Here is a 27,070-nt window from a genome sequence, read left to right as displayed (position 1 = left end):
AGAAGAGGTCATTTATTTTGTTTTGCACAGCTCTGTGCACAAATGGTCCCAACATAATTGTGCCTTTTTAGGTGCTACCACAATATAAATGATAAATATTGAGATCTTAAAGCCACCATCTTTCTAACCAGGAAGCATCTTCCATCACAGTCTGTCACCAACGTTCCAGAGAGGTGTTTGTATTAGACTTAAATTAATTCATGTTTTTATTTTTCTGACCTCTTTGGTGCTTCGTTTCTGGGGCTGAAAGTTTGTTGTTCTGTGCACTCCCCTATTGAGTTCTAGTCTGTTGTGTTTAACCTTCTTTACAGGAGACATTTGACCAGATGCTAGCTTCTTGTAAGTAGGGAGAGAAAACAGAGAATGTAAGCAACTAAAGAGTTTGTCTCATCTTTTGCTGCTGCCTTCCATGGACAGAACTGGGCCCATTTTGCTATGCTGAAAATATCTCACATACTCCTGGAGCAGAGAAAAGTCTTAGCTGTGAAATGCTAATTTCACTTACTATTGTCTGATGTCTTAGATCCTATCTTTCTCGGCATCTATGGCTTTTGTGCCTTCAATTTGAATAAAAGATTTTAAGGGACTGTTGTGATCATCTGGTCTGCCCTCCTGTATACCTCAGGCTACAGAATTTAACCTAGTGCAACCTGTAACTTCTGGCTGAACTGAGGATCTCACTTTAAAAGCTACCCAAGCTTAGATGCCATAGTTTAACACAAGTGCTAAATAAGTCCTATGTATTTTTATATTCAGACACTAGTGCTGGAGTAAAGAGGATGCTGAGAGAGATCCCAGAAACTGTTGTTGCCAAGTGCTCTACAGCAGCACCCCAGTGCTGTGAAAGGAGTCTCTGCCCAGAGGGCTGCTTTCTCTGTCTCTGCACTGGCAGATAATTACAGACTGCTTTGTGCTACATAACACCAATCTTTTTTGGGTGTGGATATGGGAAAACTGCCCTGGCATTGAAAGATTTACTGTGGTGTGATGCAGAAATGGAAGCATGGAGCAAGCTACTGATGGAAGGAAATAAGTGACATCACATTAAATTAAGTCTATGTGAAATAGCATGAGGATTTCCCGTCTTTCTGACCATGCCAAGATTCATTCAGCTGCCACAACATAAAGCCCTTGACTTAAATGGCTTTTGTGGTGCTGTCAGGACTCCTATAGCATTGCAGGACATTGACTACTACAGGACTATGACAGTGTGAGGCCCTTGTTTTTCTTATAGCCCTACATAGATGGTGCGTGTGAGTGGGAGGTATTGCTGTTAGGTATCAGCCTTTCATTTGGAGTTCTAGCTTTCTTCGGGTTCTAGTAAGTTGTTACTATTTTGTCCAATAGCTCAGAGGAGTTATTCTCACATTTATTTGATTGCTTTTCTTTTCCAAGGAAATGCAGTTTTTACTCATTTGCTGGCACCAGTCTACTTTTGTGTATACATAAATAAGAGACTTGTCTCCAGACTTGCCTTAGCTCTTGGAACATGCTGTCCCTTGGATTCTTCCTGCACCAGGGCTGCGCTGGAGAGTTGCCCAGGGTGGAGGGAGGGAGGTGCAGGATGTTGTTCTACCATAGGTTTGAGCATTCAGCTGATTTAAAGAGCCCCTGTGATTGGTGTACATGAGAGATGCTGTGCCATCTGCCCCAAGACACCTTGCAGGGGAGATGGTGGAATGGAAACACTGGCTAGTAAGGAATTTTCAGCACATTGTAAATTGAGATTGCTGCGGTGTTTGGAGTATGGAGTGTGTGTATAAACTGTGGTGAATTGGGTGGCTGTGATCTGGGATCAGCAAATCTAGATCTTGCATCACTGTTGTTGCTGCACCTGAGAGCTCACCAAAATTGTGATTTCCCCTTTCCCTTCCCCCATGCCCTCTTATTTGATTATACAATGGGCAATGGATTTTATGAGGCACTGTCAGTTGTTCTCCATTCTGGCCCAAGGTGGGCATTTTTAACATGCTTCAAAATGTAATTTTGTTTTGATCTTTTGGCTTTATCTATGCATCTCTCTCTAAGGATGACAACCCTGCTGTCATGCTGACCCACAGGTGGCTGTCCCAGCAGGCTGTGTATCTCTAGGTGTGAGCTGAAGAGTAAATACCAACTTGCATCCACATCTATCTCCCACTCTGACTGGAGTACTGTGCATCAGACTGTGGGGAGGCAGTTATATCAGAAATCATTCTTTTTTTCAGGGAGAGGTAATGCTGTCCCCCAAACCCCTGGCCCCCCATTTGGCTCTATATCAGATGAAATAAGACTTCTCCTGGCCCTTTTGGAAAACTCTTTATTGGCTGCTTGTCCCAAGCTATGGTTTAATGCTGCTGCACAGAACTGTCCCAGTTTTCACAGGTTTACATCTGCCTAAATGTCTTGAGATTTGTAGCTTAAATTGGATTTTGGCCAAATATAAGCTGAATTTTGTGCTAATGAAACCTCTGGGCTATGGTGAGAACAGTACAGAATGTTTATGTTCAGTCTGACTGTCTTAGCCACTCAGTGCAGCTAAAAATCAGATAAATTATTTAAACAGAGGTAAAAAACAACCCTAAAACATATGGGTTAAGAACATGAATGTCTTATTTTCCTTCCTTTGCAATGGTCCAAGGTTGATGCAAGACTTGAAAAATATAAGGGAGGAGTTTTTCTAACAATAGGTGTTGTAGAAAGATACCAGGGCTGGTCGTGTGCATTCTCCCGCTGGCTACATGCAATATCAATCACATGATTACTTATTCAACTAGAGAAAATATTCTTAATGTATAACTGTCATTAGCAAATACGAATTTGGCCAAAAAAGCCCAAGAGCAAGACACACAGAAATTAGCTTAGACCAGACCACTCCCCTTAACAATTAGTTTTTCTTATTAGTAGTATGACCGTAGCACGTAGGGTCCCGTGTCATGGACCAGAAACCCATTGTGCTCTAGGTGCTGTAAAAAGACAGCTCCTGCCCCAAGTGATCTTATGATCTAAGTATAAGACAACAGCTGAAGGATGCAAGGAAACACCAAGACAGTACTGGTCAACATGACAGGCTGTGGTCTCTGCACACAGTGGTCAAACCCTTGTCAAGTTTTTTGTAGGCATCACAGCAAAGGAGAGTTTAAGCAGGGTTTTGAAGGAGGATACTGAGGTAGCTTGGTGGGTGTTTACGGGGAGCTCCTCCCAAGTGTGAGGGGCACCAGCAGAGAAAGCAGGAAGGGGATGAGGAGGATCCTCTGAAGGAGCTATTAGAGAGATAGGAAGAGACCAAGGAGAGAGAAGAATAAAAAAAGCCCCACAAGGACAAGATTTCACGAAGAACGTGTTCAATGGTGTGAAAGGTCAAGGAAGATGAGGATGGAGATCTGGTTTTGAGCTTTTAATAATAGGAGAATCCTTCAAGCAGTGGAGAAGAATATAAATAGCTCGTTTCGAATCTTATCCAACTTATTTATAGCAATGGAGTGACTGCCGTTGAATTGAATCTGGTCTCTAGTGCATTGTTGCTGTAACAGTGAACATGTAGAGAAATGTATTTCATCTCCAAAGGGCAGCACACACACCAAATAAGTAGGGTTGAAATCTATTCCAAATTGTAAAGCCTGAGTAATGGTGATGGTGGGTGAAAGAGCTGAAATCCCTCTTGTGAACTCAAAGCCAATGAGTCTTCTTTACCCATTAACCCTCTTCACTCCTGCCCTTCCCCCCACTCTCTGGCACCTGCTATTCAGTGGGCTAGAAGAGCAGCTGCAACCCCTGTGTGCTGACTGCTTGTCCTGGATTTGCAGTGGGTTGCATGCAAGAAGACTTAGATGACTGCAGCAGCAAAGAGCATGACTGTGAGGGAGGGATCCAGGCCTAAGCAACTGCTGGGAAACAAAGGAAGCAAGAGACTAAAAGGTCATTGATATCTGTGGTCTTTTGTGAAATGAAGGAGGCGTTCCTGAGGGACCACATGGCCAGGGGGAAGGTTGGGTGGGGGAGCTGATGGTGTAAAGGCAGGGATGGAGAGCTGGAGTTGTAGTAGATGTCACCAGTGACAAAGGTGGAGAGGAGAGGAAGAAAGATGCAGAGATGGGATGAGGGCAGGAGAATAGAGATGGGAAGGAAATGAGGAGGTGGAGCTGGTGGGAGCAGTGCAGGGCGGAATGTAATGGGAAGGGGCAGCTGGGAGGGAAGAGACAAGGGAGCACAGAAGAGATGACATGAGTGTGGAGTGAAATAATGTCAGGACATAAACAATGGGTAGGTGGAAATGTGGGAGCCCAGTGAGTGATGGGCTGGCTGCGTTTTTAATAAGTGCTCAATAACCTGATTAAACATTCAGTGAAACAATGCAGCATAGGGCCTCGAGCTATGGGGATAGTTGCTGTGAATCACTGCAATGCACTGATGCAAGAAAAGGGGGGGATGATGTTACTTACCTAATCCTCGTGAAAGCAGCTTCAAAACCTCCTCTCTCCATTCCTGTTTCACCATAGCTGAAGCAATAGTACGCACACAGAGCAATCAGAATAAATCTTTACATCAAATACAGTAACTCAGTGCTGTCTCAAGGGCCCGAGTCATCTACACTTTACAAAGTAAGGGACCAATTCAGCGCAACAGGTTCTTAACTTGACTCACGTGGGTAGTCGCACTGAAGCAAATGGGATTGCTCACTGGCTTGGAAGTAGGCGCCTGTTTCAATGCTTTGCTGGATCAAGGCCTTAGAGCCCAGTTCTGAAGGTTATTGAACTCCCCTCAATTGCAGTGAAAGTTAGTGGAAGTTAAATGTGCCCTGTACCTCACAGGACTCCAAAACTGAGTCACTCTGTCCACTAGAGATCAAGCTTCACCTGCATTGCTGATAGCGGGGAGGGAGGAAACAGAAAGGAATGTAGGCAAAAGAGGCCATAGCTCAGTGGTCAGCAGCCCCTACTGGCTGGCGTGTCCCACTGCACTGGTTAGCTGCTGGTGCCCCGCCACATTCCCTAGTGCAGTTGTTACTACCCCTCACTTGCCTTCCCATTTTCTCTCTCCTATTGTCCCCCATTTCTTAAGAATAAACAAGGAAGCAATATCTATTCTGGCTTTCCAGGCTTCCTCGCCCTCCTCTGTGAAGCTTTCCTGGGTTGTCTTTTTCACACCCAACCTCTGCAAAGAGAGCCATTCTGGAGGAGGAGCACCTGGGTATTCATGAGGGAGCAGAAAGGAGGAGTTCTACATGAAAGGGTGTCTGGGCAGCATCCCCTCTTGTGTTGCTCCCACAACGACCAGTTGCTTTAAAGCAGATGGGTCAGCTACTGAGCAGGAGCTGTCAGATGCTTTCCCCTCCCACTCTGTATCAGCCCCACCTGCGGGTCACAGTTGCAGTGTGGGCAGAAGAGCTGCTGCAGCTCAACTGTCTTGGTCTCTCTGTTCTCTTACTTCCTCTCAGGGCTGGTGCATCCTATTGCTCTGCCTACTTCACAAAGGCTAGTGGCAGCTTTAGGAGTTCAGAGATTCCGTGTGGGAGAGGGTGGATGCCATCACTGACTGGTGGTCACACATGGCTTGGTACTGCTCTGCCCCTCCCCAAGCATCCTCCTGCCCTAAGTAATGAGGTATCAGCCCTTTTCAGCAGCTGAAGAGGGGACTCATTCTTCCAGTCCATGAGCCAACTCCTCTGCTAGTGTAAATCTTCACTGACTGCAATGGAGCACTACCATTTCACACCACATGCAGATCTGGCCTTTTATCAGCAGATACAGGTGACGGCAAGGTAATCGTCACTTAGCTCATAACTGGAGTTGCAGCTCCATGAGCTCAGGAATATGTTTAAGGAGCAGCATTCAAAACACAGCACTCTCGTTCCCTCAGGCAGGTGAAAAGTTACATCCCCAGGCAATGATAGAAATGTCAAATATCGGCTCACTAGAGCAGAAGAGGTTCCCCTCCCCATCCTATGATTAGAAAATGAGTGCCTTTGAGCTGCAGTATGAGAGTTAAGTATCTCATGAATACTTGATTCCCCCTTGAAAAGCCATTCAGTGATTTAGGTATCCTGTAGGAATTCTAGTGCTGTATGAATGCGGAACTCCTTTCAGATTCCATAAACAACCAAGCATTACCTTGAGACTTGGCAGTGCAGTTGGAAAACTACAGCACTCGCATGGCTGAACTGCAGAATTGTGCAGAGACTAAATCTTTATCACCTACTCTGCTACCTCTTCTACATTACATGCAGATGAAACACCATTATATAGCAGAAGCACTGTACATAGTTACCTTAAATGTAGTATGGCTGCCTATAATGATTATCTTGTGTATTCTGTTAAGTATGTTCTGTTCCATGTGTTCTATTTCATCATTCTACAGATGGTGACTGTGCTTGGATACTAAAACAACAGGTGTTATAGAAAAAAAGTCAAAATAGACTGGCAGTAAGTGTGTAGGGCACTGTGAAGAAATGCAGCCTATTCTACTTTGGGGAATATAGTTTGATACTACTAAAAATGTAACCACCTATATAAAATTGACATCTAGCAGAGGCATGCTGTGACATTTTTAGTCAGGCATGCAACTGTACCCTTGCATGCAAAATGGCATTCTCCATGCAGCCTGACCTTACATGTGCAGTGTGTGCAAAGTCAAACTGTGCAAAGGATGCCATTTTGCAGAATTTTGTTCTTCAAAATGGCATCCTCCATGTACATTCAGAGGCCATATGGATTCATCCTGCAGGCACAGAAAGTCCTGGGCCATGCAATGCATACCTTGCATACATAAGGGTATGCCATTGGTATCTGATGTCCATCTGGTTCAGATCAGAAGTTTGGTAAATGTTTATCAGAGTGTGTATCTCTTTAAAAGAAGGTCTGAATTATCCATAGGCAAATTGAAATGGCAGATGATGTATTATCTGCATGCTTGAATATGACAGTTGCAATTCTATGCCTGCCTTGAACTGCCAGGAATTAATTCCAGGACACTTCAACCCACTGCTTTTTAGAATCAAAACAGATTGTGGAAAATTATCTTCCTTCTTATTAAATTACCTGCAGCAAGCCCTGCAGCAGAAAAACATGCATGGGACCTCTGGCAATAAAAAAAAGTAGGATTTTGAAGTAACCTGGCTAATATGTTACTGAACAGACTTAACAGAAGTTAAAAGGTACAGTGACTAAAGTGAAATCCCTGCAAGCTGCATGGGCACTCTTTAAAGACACCATAAAAGGGCCCAACTTCAATGTATACCCCAAATTAAGAAACACAGTAAAAGAACTAAAAAAGAGCCACCGTGGCTTAACAACCCTGAAAAAGAAGTAGTGAGAGAGAAGACGACTTCCTTTAAAAAGTGGAAGTCAAATCCTAGTGAGGCAAATAGAAAGGAGCATAAACCCTGCCAAATTAAGTGCAAGAGCATAATAACAAAAGCCAAAGAGGAGTTTGAAGAACGGCTAGCCAAAACCTCCAAAGGTAATAACAAAATGTTTTTAAGTACATCAGAAGCAGGAAGCCTGCTAAACAACCAGTGGGGCTGTCATAGTATAATTCCCAAATCTGGACCTTAGCGTCCAAAATATGGGTACTAGCATGAATTCCCCTAAGCTTAATTACCAGCTTAGATCTGATAGGCTGCCACCAATCAGGACTTAAGTAGAGCGCCTGATAGACTCTGGTGTCCCCAAACCCTTCCCTGGGGACCCCCAAGACCCAGATTCCTTGAGTCTCACAACAAAGGGAAATAAACCATTCCCTCCCCCCTCTTTACCTCCTCCCAGATCTTTCCCGCCCTGGGTACACTAGGAGATCACGTAATTCAACAAAGAGGAAATTTACCTTTCCCTCCCTTAGGGCAATACAGATTCAAGCTCCTTGAATGTGACACAAAGAGGAAACTTATCCTTCCCTCCCCGCTCTCTTTCCCTTCTCCCCACCAATTCCCTGGTGTACACAGACTCAAGTCCTTTGAGCCTTAACTAGGAGAAAACTCAAACAGGTCTTAAAGCAAAGCTTTTAATAAAAAAAGAAAGAAAAAAGTAAAAGGTTTATCTCTGCAATTTAGATGGTAAACAGTACAGGGTCTTTTAGCTTATAGAAAATGGATAAACAGCCTTATCCAGAAAAAATACAATTTAAACTATTTCCAGCAGACTACACATTTGCAAATACAGAAAAACAATGTAGAAGCCTATATTGTCTTTCTACCGCTGTACTTACAATGGGAAACAGAAGATTAAAGAGCCTGGAGATTCGGGTGGTCACTCTCAGAGCCCAGAAAGAGAACAGACCAAGAACAAAGAACTCACACCCAAAACTCCCTCCACCCCGATTTGAAAGTATCTTGTCTCCTGATTGGTCCTCTGGTCAGATGTTGCAGGTCACTGTTTGTTAACCCTTTACAGGTAAAAGAGACCTTAACCCTTAGCTATCTGTTTAGGACCCTTGATGATCGAGATACAAAAGGAGCACTTAAAGATGATAAAGTCAGTGTGGAGAAACTAAATGGATTCTTTGCTTCAGTCTTCACGGCTGAGGATGTTAGGGAGATTCCCAAACCTGAGCTGGCTTTTGTAGGTGACAAATCTGAGGAACTGTCACAGATTGAAGTGTCACTAGAGGAGGTTTTGGAATTAATTGATAAACTCAACATTAACAAGTCACTGGGACCAGATGGCATTCACCCAAGAGTTCTGAAAGAACTCAAATGTGACGTTGTGGAACTATTAACTAAGGTTTGTAACCTGTCCTTTAAATTGGCTTCGATACCCAATGACTGGAAGTTAGCTAATGTAACGCCAATATTTAAAGAGGGCTCTAGAGGTGATCCCGGCAATTACAGACCGGTAAGTCTAACGTCGGTACCAGGCAAATTAGTCAAAACAATAGTTAAGAATAAAGTTGTCAGACACATAGAAAAACATAAACTGTTGAGCAATAGTCAACATGGTTTCTGTACAAGGAAATCGTGTTTTACTAATCTATTAGAGTTCTTTGAAGGAGTCAACAAACATGTGGACAAGGGGGATCCAGTGGACATAGTGTACTTAGATTTCCAGAAAGCCTTTGACAAGGTCCCTCACCAAAGGCTGTTACGTAAATTAAGTTGTCATGGGATTAAAGGGAAGGTCCTTTCATGGATTGAGAACTGGTTAAAAGACAGGGAACAAAGGTGTCCCAGCCTGCAGGTATATGGGATCTTGGGGAGCAATTACCACACAGGTGGGGTGCCAATTAATTTCTTTATTAAAGGAAAAAGGAAGTGGTGGGAATTTAACAATAAAATACGATGGGATGGGGTGTATAGGGTGTTTACAATAGACAATGATGGGGGCGGTTCTTGTTGAACAAAGTAGGGAGTTCTAACAGTGGGGCACAGTAAGTGGGGTTCAGCACAATGGGATACAGTACAGTCAATAAGCGTATCAAAAGAAATGCAAAATAAAATGGTAGCTTCTATATAAAATGGTCAACAATCTTAGATAGAATGTATTAAGTGGTTAGTGGCCTTATACACAATGTAACACAATGGTATCAATGCAAATACAAAGTATATCAGAAAAGTGGAAGTAACCAATGGGGTGTTAGAATTACAAGTAAAATGTGAATATAAGTGAATTTATGCAATGTAACAGTATAAAAGAAAAGTAATGACTTAATTTGTGAGGCTAGGATAGCAGATAATCTGTCGAGGAACAGGAGGGGGGAGGGGAGTGAATTAGTGGCAACTGATGAGAGGAGAGTGCGGCTGGAAGCAGCGAGAGACTCTGAAGCCCTGCAGGGTAAGGACAATGGAGCAGCGTGACGGTGATCTTCGGTAGGGGAGGGGCAGCGGAGAAGTGCAAAGAAGGTCTGGAGAGAGGTTTAAGCAACAAGCGGACACCAAAAACAAAGGAAAGAAAGCGGCAAAGGGTTTGGGAAGTTTCACAGGGGGAGAAGCAGCAAGGGGTTTGGGGAGTTCGGAGGGTGATGCAGACGCGGGGGGGAAGCAGCAAGGAGTTGGGAAGTTCGGAGAGAGTGCAGATGTGGGGAAAAAAGCAGCAAAGGGTTTGGGAAGTTATACAGGGGGAGAAGCAGCAAGGGGTTTGGGAAGTTCGGAGGGTGTGCAGATGCGGGGGAAAAAACAGCAAAGGGTTATAACGGAGACATGGAGAAGCACACAGAAGGGGAGATTGAAGCGGGGGAAAAACAGACACGGGAAAGTTCAGGGAGAGATCGGGACAGCGGGAGGACGAATTTAAGCAGCAAAAACCTTATCTATCTTAACCAACGACTAGGCAAAACAACAAATATCACAATTCTAAGCAAAACTGTAACAAGCAACTATACCGAGCAACAAAACAGCAAACTATAACAAGGCAGGTGAACTTACAAGCTCTACAATCTTAACAAACTATGACTTATTAAACTAAAAAAAACAAAACCTATGGTGCACCTTATGCTATGGGGAAGTCACAGAGGGCAGAGTGGTATGTGCCCAGGATACAGCTCCCAAGGAAGCCAAGGGATGGTGGCTGAAGCCAAGGGATACAGCTGAAAGCAGGGAGCCCCGAGGCAAAGCCCACAGGAGCAGAGCTCAGCAGCGGCACAAACTTATTTTTAGCAGCAAAGCGTCATGGAGTTTAAGAGAGGTTTTAAGACACAGACCAAGGTTTAGCTTGAGTCTGTGTGCTGGGGAAACAGAGCCAGCAGCTAAAATAATAAAATAAAAGTAGGGAAAGTTTCACAGAGGGATTCTTACCAGTCCCTAAGGCAGCAGCAAAGGCAGAAGCAGCAAGAACATCAGAAGGCTCGGTATGGTCTTGATAATCAGGAGATCTCTCAGGCAGCAATTCGTTCTTTGTGGGGGGTTCAAAAAACGGGGGTACGCTCAAAAAATAAAACGAGAGCGGAGAAGGGACCCCCCAGAACCCCTGGCTGATCAGACCAGGCAGCAATGCAGGAACCTTTCTGATGTTTGTTTCAAAAATGTCTGGTTTTAAAGGCAAAATTAGGCAGTTTCCCGCCAGTGATTCTGATAGGTTCCCTCTGTCACAGGGGAGGAGGCACAGGGAAAAGACTGCAGGTGAGCACAGAAACATGTCTGTGCAGAGTCCTGTGCAATAGGTGACTCAAAAGCACATGAGGCCTATGACTCATGCCCAGGATCTTAAAAACACAATAGGTCTTGCAGCTCTGGACATTGCCTGCCTTACACCGAGCCCAGGTTCAACGAGGTGATAACAGGACTAACCCTTTGAACAGGGCAGTGGTCCCAGTTAGCACGCAGCACAAGTGGCCATCCCTTTGAGAAGGGCAATGGCTCTTGTTAAACAACTCAAGGGGCCCTCCCTTTGAGAAGGGCAGTGGCCCTGGTAAACAACTTAACAGCCAGGGAAGGGCGGCCACAGGAGGAGAACAAAAACAAAATGGAGTATGGGGACAGCTGTAAGAAACAAAATGGAATAGGGGGATAGCTGTAACAGACAAAAGGGTAGGAATTAATAGTAAATTCTCAGAATGGAGAGGGGTAACTAGTGGTATTCCCCAAGGGTCAGTCCTAGGACCAATGCTATTCAATTTATTCAGAAATCATCTGGAGAAAGGGGTAAACAGTGAGGTGACAAAGCTTGCAGATGATACTAAACTGCTCAAGATCGTTAAGACCAAAGCAGACTGTGAAGAATTTCAAAAAGATCTCACAAAACTAAGTGATTGGGCAACAAAATGGCAACTGAAATTTAATGTGGATAAATGTAAAGTAATGCACACTGGAAAAAATAACCCCAACTATACATACAATATGATGGGGGCTAATTTAGCTACAATGAGTCAGGAAAAAGATCTTGGAGTCATCGTGGACAGTTCTCTGAAGACGTCCATGCAGTGTGCAGTGGCAGACAAAAAAGCAAACAGGATGTTAGGAATCATTAAAAAGGGGATAGAGAATAAGACTGAGAATATATTATTGCCCTTATATAAATCCATGGTACGCCCACATCTCATATACTGTGTACAGATGTGGTCTCCTCACCTCAAAAAAGACATTCTGGCACTAGAAAAGGTTCAGAAAAGGGCAACTAAAATGATTAGGGGTTTGGAGAGGGTCCCATATGAGGAAAGATTAAAGAGGCTAGGACTTTTCAGCTTGGAAAAGAGGAGACTAAGGGGGGATATGATACAGGTATATAAAATCACGAGTGATGTGGAGAATGTGGATAAGGAAAAGTTATTTACTTATTCCCATAATACAAGAACTAGGGGTCATCAAATGAAATTAACAGGCAGCAGGTTTAAAACAAATAAAAGGAAGTTCTTCTTCACGCAGGGCACAGTCAACTTGTGGAACTCCTTACCTGAGGAGGTTGTGAAGGCTAGGACTATAACAGCGTTTAAAAGAGAACTGGATCAATTCATAGTGGTTAAGTCCATAAATGGCTATTAGCCAGGATGGGTAAGGAATGGTGTCCCTAGCCTCTGTTTGTCAGAGGATGGAGATGGATGGCAGGAGAGTGATCACTTGATCATTGCCTGTTAGGTTCACTCCCTCTGGGGCACCTGGCATTGGCCACTGTCGGTAGACAGATACTGGGCTAGATGGACCTTTGGTCTGAGCCGGTATGGCTGTTCTTATGTTCTTAATATAAATAAACACAAATGTGCCCATTAATTTATAAAGAATAATACTGGGCACTTACATGGCATCTTTCAACCAAGGACCTCACCTTGCTTTACAGCTGGTAATTAATTCAGTGAGTACCATCTTCATTTTACTGAGTGGGAAGTTAGAAGTCAGAGAGAAAAGTGGCCTACAGTCTATGGGTTAATTTGGCCATAACATTGTATAGGAAGTCCCTGGTAGAATCAGGACTAAAGCCCAGGATTCCTGGCTGCTTTGCCATGAGAAAGCCTTTGCAGGAGAGGAAGAGTGGTTAGAACTCTCTTCAAGGGCCAACAGTGCCACTTTATGATCATCTGGAAAAATCATTGGTAAGACAGGTAGAACTCTTATCATCTCCTATCTTGCTTACTGTAACCACCTCAGCTCTGGATTCCCCAAAGCTCATGTTACCCCTGCCAGTCTATACAAGATACAAATGATAATTTTTCTTGACAGTCATTCTGGCCATGTCCTCTTCCCCCCCTCACTTCCCCCCAAAAAAATCAACAACAATCTTGAATCCCTCCCTTGAGTAACATCTAAAATTTAGATTATAAGATCCTTCAGGCAGGGACCATGTTTTTCTATGATTTCTGTCCATCATATTTTTGGAGTGCTAATAAATAATAAACTAATTATCCCTTTGTCTCTTTCTTCCACTCTTGTTGCCACATCTTTTCCCTGTGTAGTCTGTATGCCTGGAACTTGTTGCCTGAACTGATCCACCCTCTTCTCCTTCAAGGATCAGAGAATATAGGCCAATCTTACATGATAGGGGACTCTATCCTGGGAAACAGTGAATCTGAAAAAGAGTTGATAGTCATGGTTGATAGCTGAACATGAGCTCCCAGTGTGATACTATGGCTAAAAGGGCTAATGTGATCCTGGGATGCATATAGAAGAATCTCAAGTAGCAGTAGAGAGGTTTTTACCTCTGTTTTTGGCACTGGCATTACCACTGCTGGAATACATGTCCACTTCTGGTGCTCATAATTCAAGAAGGATGTTGCTAAATTGGAGACGGTTCAGAGATGAGCCACAAGAAGGATTAAAGGATTAGAAAACCTGCCTTATAGTGATAGACTCAAAGAGCTCAATCTATTTAGCTGCACAAAGAGAAGTTAAGTGGTGATTTGATTACAGTCTATAAGTATCTACAAGAAGAAAAAATATATGATAATGGTCTCTTCAAGCTGACAGAGAAAGGTATAACATGATCCAGACCAGGAGTGTGCACAAGAGGGGACAAGAAGGGGCACTCCACCACCACCCCCAATAATCGTTGAGGGCACAGAACTCCTCTGGCCCCAGGACTTGGGGGGAGGGAAGAGCGAGCTCCTCCGGGGGGGGGGTAGAGCGGGAGGGAAGAGCAAGCTCCTGCCAGGGTGGGGGCAGAGTACGTTCCTCCTGGGGCAGGAGTGCTGCCCTAGATTTGAGGAGTGTGTATATCCCAGAATGTGATCAAGCTAATTGCAACCATACAATGTGCATTCAGCCACTTTGAATGAATGAAATAGAACACCACATAGTTAAGGGTTAATTTGAAGACAGGCTTTCAGAATCAAGCTCAAAATTAGCTACAGTTTCTGCTAATCAGAATGGGAGGAGGGGACAGACAAGTAAACAACTAAGATGGAAAACTTTGGTGGTTGGAAAACTTTGAGTCTAGACACCTCTGGTATTAAAAGTTTATTGAAAGTTAGAAAACTGATGATTCAGTAGGGGGTCATTATGTGGTTTGTAGACATTAGTTATAAAAGATTAGCTAATAAAATGTACTTTGGCGCAGTCCTCTGAAGCCATCTTGAGAGATGTTTTTCCTGACACCTTTTCTCTCCGGTGGATGAGCAACTGACCACTGTGAACCTGCTGTTAATTATTCAATAGTGTTCCAGATGTTAGGTAAATATCTGGGATGTTCTAAACCTATTGCTTATGTTTGTGTGTGCTTAAATCTAATAAACTGCAGTGTTAGACAAGAGCATGCTTACTTTCGTTTAATCCTTTGATCAGACAGAATTGCTGAGTTGCTGTTGATTTATTGCCTGACATTGCCTGGCGTGAAATAGTTACGTTACCACTGTTAGGGGTTCTGAAAACCCTGGATAAGGGGCAGCCACAGAATGTTCCCCTTCAAAAGGAGGTCAAAATTTAAATTCCTGTCTATGTCCCTGAATTAGACAAATTCAGACTGGAAATGAGGCATAAATTTATGACAGTGAGGGTAATTTACCAAGGGTCATGGTGGATTCTCCTTCGCTGACCATTTTTTTAAAATAATGTTTTCCTAAAATATATGAGCTAGGAATTATTTTGGTGAAGTTCATACAGCAGGTCAGCCCAGATGATGGCAAAGATCCCTTATGGCCTCGGAGTCTACGAATCTATAAGTCTCTTCTTAAAACACATTTTCCTCTCATAAGATTCCAAAACCTATTCTTTCACTTTTAGCACGTGTTTAGGTGCATACATTTGAGAAGGTGTTGGAAAGTATTTTGCAGAGGTGTTGTAGCAGTGTTGGTCCCAGGCTATTAGCTGGGTGAGGCAATAGTTTTTATTGGGCCAACTTCTGTTGATGAAAGCAACAACTTTTAAGCTCTTCTTCAGGTGTAAGCTCAAAAGCTTGTGTCTTTCACCAACAGAAGTTGGTCCAATAAAAGATATTTTTTGTATGGAAAATAATGTAAAACACCACCTCTACAGTGCATGCATCAATATTTTTATCATCCGCATTATCTTGGCCCTTGTCCTCTTTTTCCCTTCTATGGCTAATGCTTGTCTGTACGATTACATATCTTGTAATCGCACTGAGATATATATTTTGTTCTCTTGTCAGAAAAAATGTCATACTTATTTGTGGCACTACAGAAGTAGTCATAACAAGGGTAGCCATTGTACTCTTTGGTTCAGTACCATGGCCAGCTCTCTGCCTTATTGCTGCAAATGGGAGCAGCAGCACCATCTCTAACGGGTAGGAAATCTGTGTGCAGGTGGAACCAGGGCCGGTGCAAGGAAGTTACACGCCCTAGGTGAAACTTCCACCTTGCACCCCCCCCCCAGCTAACCCCCCTCCACGGCAGCTAACTCAGCATCCGACTCAGGGAGCCCCCCCCCACAGCAGCTACCCCCCCACCTCGACAGCTAACCCCTCTCTCCCCCCCCCCCCCGTCTTCCCACGGCAACTAACCCCACCCAGGGAGACTCCCCCCCCCACCCGCCATGGCAGCTAACCCCGCCTGGGGAGACTTCCCCTCTCTCCTCCCCCGGCCACGGCAGCTAACCCTGCCTGGGTAGCCCGCCCCAGCTCACCTCGGCTCCGCCTCCTCCACTGAGCACGCTGGCGCTGCTCTAATTGTGTGCTCGGTGGAGCAGGCAGAGTGGAGGTGAGCTGGGGCAGGGAGCTGTTCCCCTGTGTGCCCCCCGTTACTGCAGGAAGCCCTCCCCGTGCGCCCCCGCACCCAGCTCACCTCCACTCCACCTCCTCGCCTGAGGGGACTTTTAGGAGCCCCCAATCACTAGGCGCCCTAGGCAGCCGCCTAGTTTGCCTAAATGGTTGCACCGGCCCTGGGTGGAACAATCACATTTCTAAAGATTATTTTCCCTATCATAGCAAAAAGAAATATTTTGTAGCTAAATATTATGTTCAGATTTATTATAGCTAATTTGTCTGCCTTAGATTGGTTGCTTTTTGGATTGAAGTCAGCCATGTCAAATTAGATTATTTTCTGATGTTGCAGAGAATGCCTGTCAATCAGCTAAATGCTTGTCCAAGCGATCAAGAAAACTACAGTCCTTGATAATCCTGTTAGAGTATACAGTGGTCTGATTTAACCCACTCAGTGCTGCTTTCCTTTCATATACTTCCCTAGCCTCAAATATTCCCATCTCTTGCTCTCTTGCTATCTGAGTTGAAGGGATCTGGGACCTTTTAAGAAGCTGAGAGGGTTACCCTTGCTATTTGCTGCAGTGGCACCTGCAGGCTGATCCAGAATAGCATCCTTTGTATGTGAGAGTAAAGCAAACTGCTCTCATCCTTTCCAAGCTGTCTAGAAGGGATCATCAAAAACACCTCTTTTTATGCTTACTACCTACTTCTGAACACAGTGAATACTGTAATCGCTGTAATCAGCTTACACTGGGGTGATCTGGCAATATTTATAGGGAGAGTTTTCTCCAAGAATAATGTGTCCCTTTCCCACCCCTCGTACATAAGAATGGCCATATCTGGTCAGACCAATGGGCAATCTAGCCCAGTGTCCTGTCTTCCCTCAGTGGCCAAGGCCAACTGCTTTAGAGGGAATGACCAGAACAGGCAGTCATCCAGTGATCCATCCACTATTGTCTACTTCCAGCTTCTGGCAGTAAGAGGCTAGGAACATCCAGACCATAGGGTTGCATCCCTGACCATCTTGTCTAACAGCCATGAACTTATCTAATTCTTTTTTGAACCCTGTTATAGCTTTGGCCTTCACACAGCATCCCCTGGCAAAGAGTTCCACAGAGTGACTGTGTGTTGTGTGAAGGAGTACTTCCTTTTCTTTGTTTTAAACCTGCCTTCTATTAATTTCATTGGGTGGTTCCTGGTTCTTGTGTTATGTGAAGGAATAAATAAAACTTCTTTATTCACTTTCTATACATTCATTGTTTTATAGATGTCTATCATATCCCCCCACCCTTAGTCATCTCTTTTCTAAGATGAAAAGTCCCAGTCTTTTTTATCTCTCCTCATAAAAGGAGATATTAAAGGGGTCTTTGAATCAAGGGGGCTTTGAATTTCCAGATATATTTCCTAATGTCCTTATGATGTTGGCTTCTCTGAAGCATTTAGTGCTGGTAGAAAAAGAAACCCATAAAACAGTTTCCATCCACACCACCATTCAATGTGCAGTCAGAACTGTTCATCACAATTTCATCATGGTTAATCATAGTAACCATCTGCCTAGAAGAAAATATTTTTTCACCAGCATACTACTTGCTGTGGTTGGTTTGTCCCTGGGAACTATCTTATTCCTACACAATGCTTCCCTAAATTATCTTTTCTTTGTTCAATGCAAGAAGAAAATACTAGGAAATCAATCTATCTAGTAGTTTTCCAACTCTACAATGCTACCTATAATGTCAATGGGCCATTTAATAACAGCAACTACAATGCTATTTTAAGTTCTTACCATGGCAAGAAATGTACTGGAACTGGTATCCAAGAGTTATTTGTGATTAATTTTTTTAATATGGATTCTTAGTAATGAAGGTAGAACTGCAAAGTATCTTATAATATATAATTAAGTGCATAATATATTAGAAAACAAGTGAGATTTTTTTAAAATGAAGATAATTAACCTTTGGAACAATTTATCTTGGACTATGGTGGATTCCCCATCACTTGAAGTCTTTCACTCAAGACTGGATATCTTTCTAAGAGATATGCTGTAGCTCAACCAGAAGTTGTAGACATGATGCAAGAATGACTGGGTGAAAGTGTGTGGAATGTGTTATATAAAAGATCAAACTAGATTATCATAATGGTCCTCTCTGGCCTTAAAAGTTCTGAATCTGCTCCCACTATAAATAGTGACACACCTTCCACCAGAGGCCACTGCAGACTCTTAAGTTGAACACATTTTATTCAGCATCTAAACATGTACCAAACAATCCAAACTGAATGAGAAATTGCTGCCATGACATAAGCCAAGATCTGAAATTCAAGAAGGATTCAGGGCAGCAGGAGTAGGTCCATTCATTTAGTTTAATGAACACAGGGTATAAGTGCTCCTATTGTTAAATCCTGTCCACTCAACACTGCATTAAAGCAACAAATCTGATCCTACATTCTAGCTCAAACTACCTCCTTCATTTGATACATGCATAGACTTCCACTGAAAATAAAGCAATACCACAAAAAGACAAATGCAGAGATCCACAGCCGGTGTACAATAGAGTACCTCCGCTGAAGTCAGCTCAGGATCTGGCCCATAGTTCATAGAAATGAAGCTTTCCCATCACTCTTGAAAGCCTTAGATTATTCATACTGAGTTATGCAGCCATCAGCAAAACTACAAGTCAGATATTAAAAAAGGTCACCATTCTGAAAGCAGTAAATAAGGACAAGAAACTTAATTTAAATTGTATAAATACTTCATCAGAGAGTAATCCATCCTAAATATTTATTTCTCAGTCTGTTTCTATAACTTAGGTTGACAAGTTGGGTCATTCCTGCTGAGTAGTTAGAATTGTTTGCCTAGGCCGGTTTGTCATAGTAAAGTGAAATGCCAGAGTCACATAGTGTGTCTGAAGGAATGTGCAGATTCCAACAGGCATCCAATGGGAAGCACTCCAGGCGTACATAGCTCTAGGCACAACTTTGTAGACTAGTAAACCCCTTTTAAGGAAGTGAGAAAGTTCCTGACTATCTGGGTCAATGGTGAGTGCTATGACACAGCTGAACTTCAAGCTATATGCCATCTGGGCTGCACTCCTTCCTTACCTCATTATAAGTTGGCAGGGCTAGCAGTACAGTGATGTGAATGGGACATGGTACTTCAAAGAGGTGGATCACATACTTCTCTTGGCCGATGTGCTGATTTTCTCCTCTCAAGGCAGAAATTGACAGAGCTGTTGTTTGCTTTCCAAAGGCGAGGGATATACCAGAAAACGAAAATAGGCATTTTGGACCAAGATTACAGTTCTTCTCAGGCTCATGCTGAGCCCATAGTCAGCCTATGTATGTGGAGAATATATACAAAGTTAAATGATCTTTGCTCCTGAGTTTCTTGTATACAAAGCCCAGACAGCAAAAGTACTAACTGCAGTAAGAGAAAAGATAATGGCAACCACAGCTAAAATTTCTATCAGCACTAAACTATTAGCTTCTTCTTCATCCTAATCCTTAAAATGAAGAAGAACTATTGAAAACCGATTCTATATGAAGGGGCAGCTGATGTAAAGTTGATGTATCCTCCATTCATTTCCAAGTCATGCTGATTTACACCAGCCAAAGATCTGACTTATTATGAGTAGAAAGGAGAGTTTTGTAGCAAGTTACTGGCCACACAAAACTATTCTTGCTTTAAAAATAGAAGCTGAGCCTTTAAACTGTGAAGTCAGAGTTGATTGGCTTGCACATCTGTATTTTATGGCTTTGGGAAGAATGCCAAATGGTTTTCCAGTCCAGACTATTAAGATGCTAACCTGTGAGCAAGCCTTGTGCACAGGGGACAAACCATTTCAGGTGTATGAGTGAAGAAAAATTTAATGCCGCTTGCAATATAATCCAAGAGAATCAGCATTTGTCAGACTTCTGATCTTACTTAACTTCTGACCCCAGTAAAAACAAACAATCGATTACTATGCAAGGTTCGTTGCTGATTTGAAAGAATGTTTCAATGCCTTTAAGGCATTTGCAAACAGACCTGTATAAATAGAACCATGCTTGCATTGTTTTGTGCCACAGTAGTTTAAATGGTACAGAGCCTGAAAGGTATTTAGGTACCTAGCTCCCATTGGCTTTAATGGACATTAGATGTCTAGATCTTTTTGAGGAGCTGGACCAAAATACATTTCTTGGTTTGGTCCAGAAAGAAACAATATACCTAAACTGTAGTGCTATCTTGATATGTCCAGTGGAAGTGGTCAGAAAGTTGGGGCTGAGAGGGGGTTCCATGTGAAATATTTTGCCAAATCACACAGACACAAAATAATTTTCTAAGTTTTCCATGGTAAAATTTAATGAAACTTTGAAAATTAAAAAATTTTGGCCAAAAAGCCAAAGGTGTCTATACTGCCTCATGGGAGCTGAAGATCACATGTTTCATGGCCTATTTCATCTCTATAGACTAGGCTCCCTGGTTGGACTACATTTCCCATGATGCATCATGGTTTCCTTCTCTTGGAGCAGGGAAGCAGTTCATCATAGGAGTCATTGACTATGGTGCCTCACAGGAGATGTACTCTGGCTGGGGGGTTTCAGCTCACAGAAGAGAATGGGGATATGAGGCAACTGAACTACAACTCCCATGAAGCACTGTGGCAGCATATTCAAAGCTGAATATTTCAGCTTTCAGCCATTGAGTGTTTCAAAGAAAAAGTGAAATTTGTCACAGAAAGCAGACACTTTTTGCAAAAAGAATTAATTTAGTCAAAAACCAATTTTTCATTGTAAACTAAAATTTTCAAATATGGATGCCTAAAGTTTGGCCATATTTAGGTGCCCAAATCAGTCGCTTGATTTTTCAAAATCACTGAACACCCTGTGCTCCAGTGTGCTTCAGCTGAAGTTATAAGTGTGCAACACTTCTTAAAATTGGGTCCTGAGACCAAAACTTTGAAACCTGGATGTTTACAATTAGACACCTAAAGAAAAGTGGCCTGATTTTCCAGAGTAAATTCCCATTGACCTTGGCAGCTGCAGATGTCCTGCATCTCTCAGAAAAATCTAGCCACATCAATTTAGGTGCCTAAATTTGGGTGCCCAGTTTGAAAATTTTGGGCTAGATAAATTTGAAGGATCACACAACTGATGAGCAGTCACATGAACATGTCTCAGTTTGTGATTTCAGACTCAAATAAATGGCCTTATCTTTATTTGAATGTTTTCAAATTCATATAGGATGGAAAACACAAATACACTATATAAATGCATGCAGTGCACTCAGTATGTAATGCTTCCAATATCTGCATGAACAGCATCTTTATCTTCAAATGGCTTAACTGTGTTTGTAAGCAAATTTCTTCCTGAAAGTGTTTTTCCATATCAGGTCAGAAGTTTTAGAAATAATCCATTGGGAAATGAAGAGCAGACAGCTTAAGTGACTTGGCAGAACTGATTCTAGATCTGAATCCTAGTGTCAGCCACTAGAACATCCTGCTTTAACTCTGGAAAGTTGAGAATATTCCATTTGGTCTTTCCTGAACTATTGGATTTTGAAAAAATGACAATTTTCAAAGACAATTCACCTCTGCCATGAGAATATGCATGAGGAATTTCATCCAAATTCTTCCAGAAAGTCAGAAATCCCTGAAAAGCGAAGCACTTATAACATATCTATTTACTCAAATAGGCTGATGTCCAAAGGTGCTGCACACCTAACACTGCCATAGACTTCAAGGAGAGTTGGATTGCTCTGCAATTCTGAAACTCTGGCCAAAATAGTTAGCAGCTTCTTCAACAGTGAAGTATCAGAGGGATAGCCGTGTTAGTCTGGATCTGTAAAAAGCAACAAAGAGTCCTGTGGCACCTTATAGACTAACAGACTTATTGGAGCATTGCGTCTGATGAAGTGGGTATTCACCCACAAAAACTTATGCTCCAATACGTCTGTTAGTCTATAAGTTGCCACAGGACCCTTTGTTGCTTTCAACAGTGAAGTATCAGTAATTTTTTATCACTGTGTGTTGTGACAAGACCAAATGTGTAAGATGGCTCAGTATCTTATGCCACTCAAAGTGTTGCTATGCAGTATACGAATCAACAGGAAAGATTCTTCCAACCCAGGTGGTACACAGTATGTTTCTCACCCCTGAAGTGGCGAGAGTTGGGTGTACAGCTGCAATGTTCTAAGGCCTAAGCTGTGATGCACAAGAGAATCTGAAAATCTATTTTTAAGCCACAGTGTAGATCTGATAATACCGGATGAGAGAGGCCCAGCCGGGATAGAAAGGCACAGTATGTGAAAGATGAGAATCATATTGAATTATCAGGTATTCACTATATTTAAAAATAGATTTTCCATGTCCTTCCCTAGACTTCGCTGCCTTCAGATGTGCCCTTGGAATGCAAACAAACTGTGTAAATTAGTGGAATCGTGGCAGCTCCTGGTGTTAGATGACTCAAAACCCAAGGTTGTGGCTTTTGTTGACACAGGCTAATTTAATGCCATCTCAGCTTTCTCACAAGAAATTTCACATCCCTGAGGCCATGTCTACACTAGCACTTTTGTCGGTAAAACTTATATCACTCAGGGGTGTGAAAAAATCCACCCCTGACTGACATAAGCTACACTGAAAGAAGCACTGGTGTGGATAACACTATGTTGGCGGGAGATGCTCTCCGGATGACATAGCTACTGCTACTCATTGAGGGTGGTTTAATTATGCCTATGGGAGAGTTCTCTCCCATACAGCGGCTACACAGGAGACCTGCAGTGGTACAGCTGTGCTGCTGTAAGGTCTCTAGAGTAGACATCGCCTGAAGATGCTGAATGGAAAAGAGTTCAGTCATAGCCAAGAACAAACAAGACTTACATTTTAACAAGCTTTTGAGCTACAGAGAGCTCTTTGTCAGGTCTGAGAAAGATACTCCCAGCATCACATCAAAATGCAAAATGATCAACACTGCCCCAACCACACCCTTTTAAAGATCCATGGATCCTACTAATGCCTATCACAACACATGGTGTACCTCACCCAGAGCACTAGATGCCTCAATAACAACCATGTGGGTGAAACCAGACAATCTCTATGCTCTTAAATGAACTCACACAGGAAAATGATAAAAGACAAAAACACTCTGTCACCTGTGGATGAACACTTTAGACAAAGCGCTCACTCTATATCTGACCGATCAACTCTCATCCTCAAAGGAAACATGCACAGCACTTTTGAAAGATGAGTCTGGGTGCTTAAATTCATAACTTTGCTAGCTACTAAAAATCATGGCTTGAACAGAGACACTAGATTTATAGCTTATTACAACAATCTGTAACCCACTAACTCCCTCCTTTTGTCCTAAGATTACAGAGGGGTTAACGGGCCACTCTCCCCTGAATGGTCCCTTAGGAATATATGATAGCTATGCTAAGCTATGTGATAGCTAATGCTAAACAATCTGTTCCACCTGTCATTTTGCTGTGACACACCGAGTACCTTTCCTAGGTCTGAAGAAGAGCTCTGTGGAGCGTGAAAGATTGTCTATCTCACCAACAGAAGCTGGTTCAATAAAAGATATTACCTCACCCACCCTGTCTCACTAATATCCTCGGACCAACATATCTACAACTATACTGCATAGTTTTATAAGTATCCTGCTAAAGAGAGGATTTATTAACAGGAGAGGAGATAGTCTATTAACTGCAGAAACTACTTTGCAATCATCTTTGAGAAAACAGAGGAGGAGGAAAATTATAGAGGAGAGCGGAAAGTACAGACTAAACAGAAAAATGAAACTTACTTAATATCAACTTTTAAACAGATAACTGTAGCAGATGGAATAAAGCCATGCAGCCTGAGATTTTCAGTATTGTCCTTTAAAGCACTAACCTGATTCCCAAAACATGCCTATCATTATGCTTCTAAATAAAAGTAAAACAAATCATCCTTGGGTAATCTCCTGACCTTTACTCATTCCTTTAAGTGTCCTAGCCAGGAAGTGAGCCAATGTAAGTACAGTGAGATGTATTTAAATGATCCAGACTTCCTAATGCAAGCCTCATTTTATCTAAAAGGTTGCATCTTTTGAAGCCATTAGGATGGCATGTTTGAATTCTTAGGAAGACTTTAGCTGCTGATTGACAGATGAGAGGGGTCGAAGGGACTGTCTGGGTCCAAACCTAAGCACTGTTGTATAACAGTCCCAAAGTTGGCTAAAGTAGATAACTGATGAGTCCTCTATTGCTGGAAGACACCAAGCAGCATAAAACCAGCCTATTTGCTCTAGAGCACTCCCTTGCAGCCCTTTGCATAGGAAAGCTGGTGAGGGCAAGGAGATACAACTGGAGTGCCTCTGTGCTCTGGTGATCTCTGGCTGCTGCAGTGGAACCTTTTAGCTTCTTGAAGTTAGAGCAGCCTTGGGGCTGCTGTAATAACTGGTACCAACCCATGCCTCTGCTCCCTCCACCTCATGTGCCAATCACAGTTTGGTGAAACTGTGGGATTGGGGACTAGACTAGATGCCCCCTGCACAGTCTTCTAACCCTATGATTCTATGATTCTATGAAATCCAAGCATTAGACCCTAAAGGTGACATCTGAAATCCATCTCTAGAAGATGCAATTATATGGCACTGTCAGCAGTAAGGCAAAGGTTCTCTTTAAAGTGTGTGTTCACAGAACTGGTAGCATAAATAATGGTCTAGCCATGAAAATTCTCAGGCTATTTTACTGTACTAACTATTGTGATGAACTCATTTGGTGTTCATGTGACTCAGTATGAGTTCCACTGGGACTCAGTAGCAATTAAGTGGACCTTTATTTGTACTTTTTAACTAAAGGCAATCAAGCCACCAAACTTCCCTGGCTGTTGGTCTGTATTTCTCAAGTAAACACACCATATCTTTCACTGAAAAGTAATCAGCTCAAGGAAAGGATAAAAATAACTACAAAACATGTCTTACATGTTCTTCTTTATTCGGGAGAGTACAATGGTGAGCAAATGAAAAGGTTCCACATCTCTTTCAGTTCTTCAGTAGGTTTGTGCTTCTTTTGTCTCAGTTTATGGAGACAGTAACTGTTGGAGGGACAATCATGTGTAGCAACTACTGAGGAGCTTGCCTTGTACATTTTACAGCTGGATTGCCAAAGAATAAAATAATTACATCATCATAGACCCATGAAAAACATACATATTATCTCAGGCAACAGGTGTTTTAGAGTAAAAAAGATTACATTCTAGAGCTACATGAAGCTTATCACACAGGTGTACAGATGTCATATACTGCTGCAGACACAAACTTAAACTCATTCATGGCATATGGCACAGTCTTTTACTCCTGATAAGATTTCACCAGAATCCACATGAGGAGCACAGTTATGAGGACAATCATGAAGTTGAGGAAAAGCTCTTGTGTGGATCGTTCCATTTTCAGGAATGATCAGGGGAAGCACAGAGGCTAACAGCTGAAGCAAAGGGAAACCCTCAAGGAATCCTCCACGAGAGTCCTTGAGATCAGCCTCCAGGTCAGAGTCTCGCCTGAAAAAAACACACCAACAGAACAGACATATGAAGCTAGGAAGCCTAACAGCTATATGTATTACTATAAGTAAATGTTATTTCTATTGCTAAAAGTTAGTGTGTGCTGCAGAAGTTAAAAAGCAAAGAGTATCTCTACCAGCTTATCACCTTCTTTGATTTCCACCATTTGAGAAAACATGTTCTCAGTGTCACCCCAAAATACATCTCACATAACAAGCAATCTTTGGACGTCAGCTTTGACTTGCACATTTCTTTTTAAAAAACTTCTGCCATATTCTTTGAAGTGATACTTACTGCAAACATATTACTATTAAAAATTACTAGCATTCAATTTTTTCTCTGATATTCAAATCTTAAACTTTATAATATTTACATCTCTCTCTCTTCATTCCCTAATAGTAGGTTTACTTTAATACTGCAAGTATAACTTGTAAGAATCACTAAATTCAGTCTTTCTTTGCAGTTATTGGAAGAGAAAACAACTTGAAGGATTTTTGTTATCACTAAAAAGAGAGAGGCAGAGTTATACAGTTTTGTTTCTGAAAAACATCAAAATTCATGGGCTAATGCTAGTCGATTAAATAGGATTTTCTCTAAACTCTTCTGACTCTCCTGCATTTTCAGGTGGCTACAGTTCTCTTAAGTAGTAATGCCTTTTGAGATATATTCCAAAACTTTTAATCAGCTATTGTTTTTGTGTGATTCACTTTAATCACAGAAAGTCCAGATTTGTGTATGTTTCTCAGGGCATACATGGAGAAGTGATAACATTTGTGACCAGTACCCTGCTGCCTAATCCTATTTGTATGCTGTGTAATAAAAATGAAAACTTTTTAAAAAAATAAAGAGAGAAATAAGCTCTGGGCAAAAAAAAGAAATGCAGCCATGCAAACAAACTCTTAAAGGAGAAGCTAGATTCGAAAGTAACATCTATGATGGAAACAAGAGCAAGTTCAGTATCATACCATAATAAAGACAGAAGGCTTTAACTGGACATTGTCTTAGTTTACTAAAGAAATATTAAAAGCTCAATATGTGGTAATGCAGTTATACAAATTCCCATGCCCTCATGTTTCTCTGTCAGCTTCATATTTTATTTGTACAAAGGAAAAGTAGATCTAAAAAGTAGCCCATGATTTACCTGAAGAGGATAAATGACACGGTATTACAGCTTCTGGAACCCTAAGTCAATCAGATATTATTTCTTCCTCAGCTTCTGCCTATCTCCCAGTGCAGTCTGGATTCCCAGTTTCTGTGTTGGAACTAAAGTAGTCAGAGGGAGGAGAGCAACAAGTGTATTGGCAACAAAAGTGATGACATCACCAACTAAATATTTTAAAAAGGCTATGCTGGGCCTCAGGATTCAGTTAGGGCTATTTATGCATTTGAGCATATGGATGGATTTACATATGACCATTTCATTTCTTCCTCTGATTAGTTGCTTTAATGTTAAAGACATGCACAAAACCATTGGAACCAACTGGATTTTACAAACATTTCTTTTGTGCTTCAAATTCACCAGTTAAGATCTTCATCCGTAACGTAAAAACCGGTGTTTGAAATTTTCCA

The 27,070-nt window shown here is 42.1% G+C and overlaps 1 protein-coding gene across 1 annotated transcript; it reads right to left on the bottom strand.

Annotated features, from left to right (window-relative positions):
* Positions 1–24,915: 24,915 nt before the first annotated feature.
* SLN (sarcolipin) lies at positions 24,916–26,756 on the bottom strand. The gene is made up of 2 exons (XM_050928569.1): positions 26,643–26,756; positions 24,916–25,498 (listed from the first exon to the last, which is right to left on the bottom strand). The coding sequence occupies exon 2, from the start codon at positions 25,386–25,388 to the stop codon at positions 25,293–25,295; it is 96 nt and encodes a 31-aa protein (XP_050784526.1). The 5' UTR covers positions 25,389–25,498; positions 26,643–26,756; the 3' UTR covers positions 24,916–25,292.
* Between the last annotated feature and the right edge of the window lie 314 nt (positions 26,757–27,070).

This window comes from Gopherus flavomarginatus, chromosome 1, assembly GCF_025201925.1.
Source record: "Gopherus flavomarginatus isolate rGopFla2 chromosome 1, rGopFla2.mat.asm, whole genome shotgun sequence".
In the NCBI taxonomy this organism is placed as follows: domain Eukaryota; kingdom Metazoa; phylum Chordata; order Testudines; family Testudinidae; genus Gopherus; species Gopherus flavomarginatus.
Note: the sequence above shows the minus strand (reverse complement) of the source record. Positions and strands in the feature narration are given on the sequence as shown.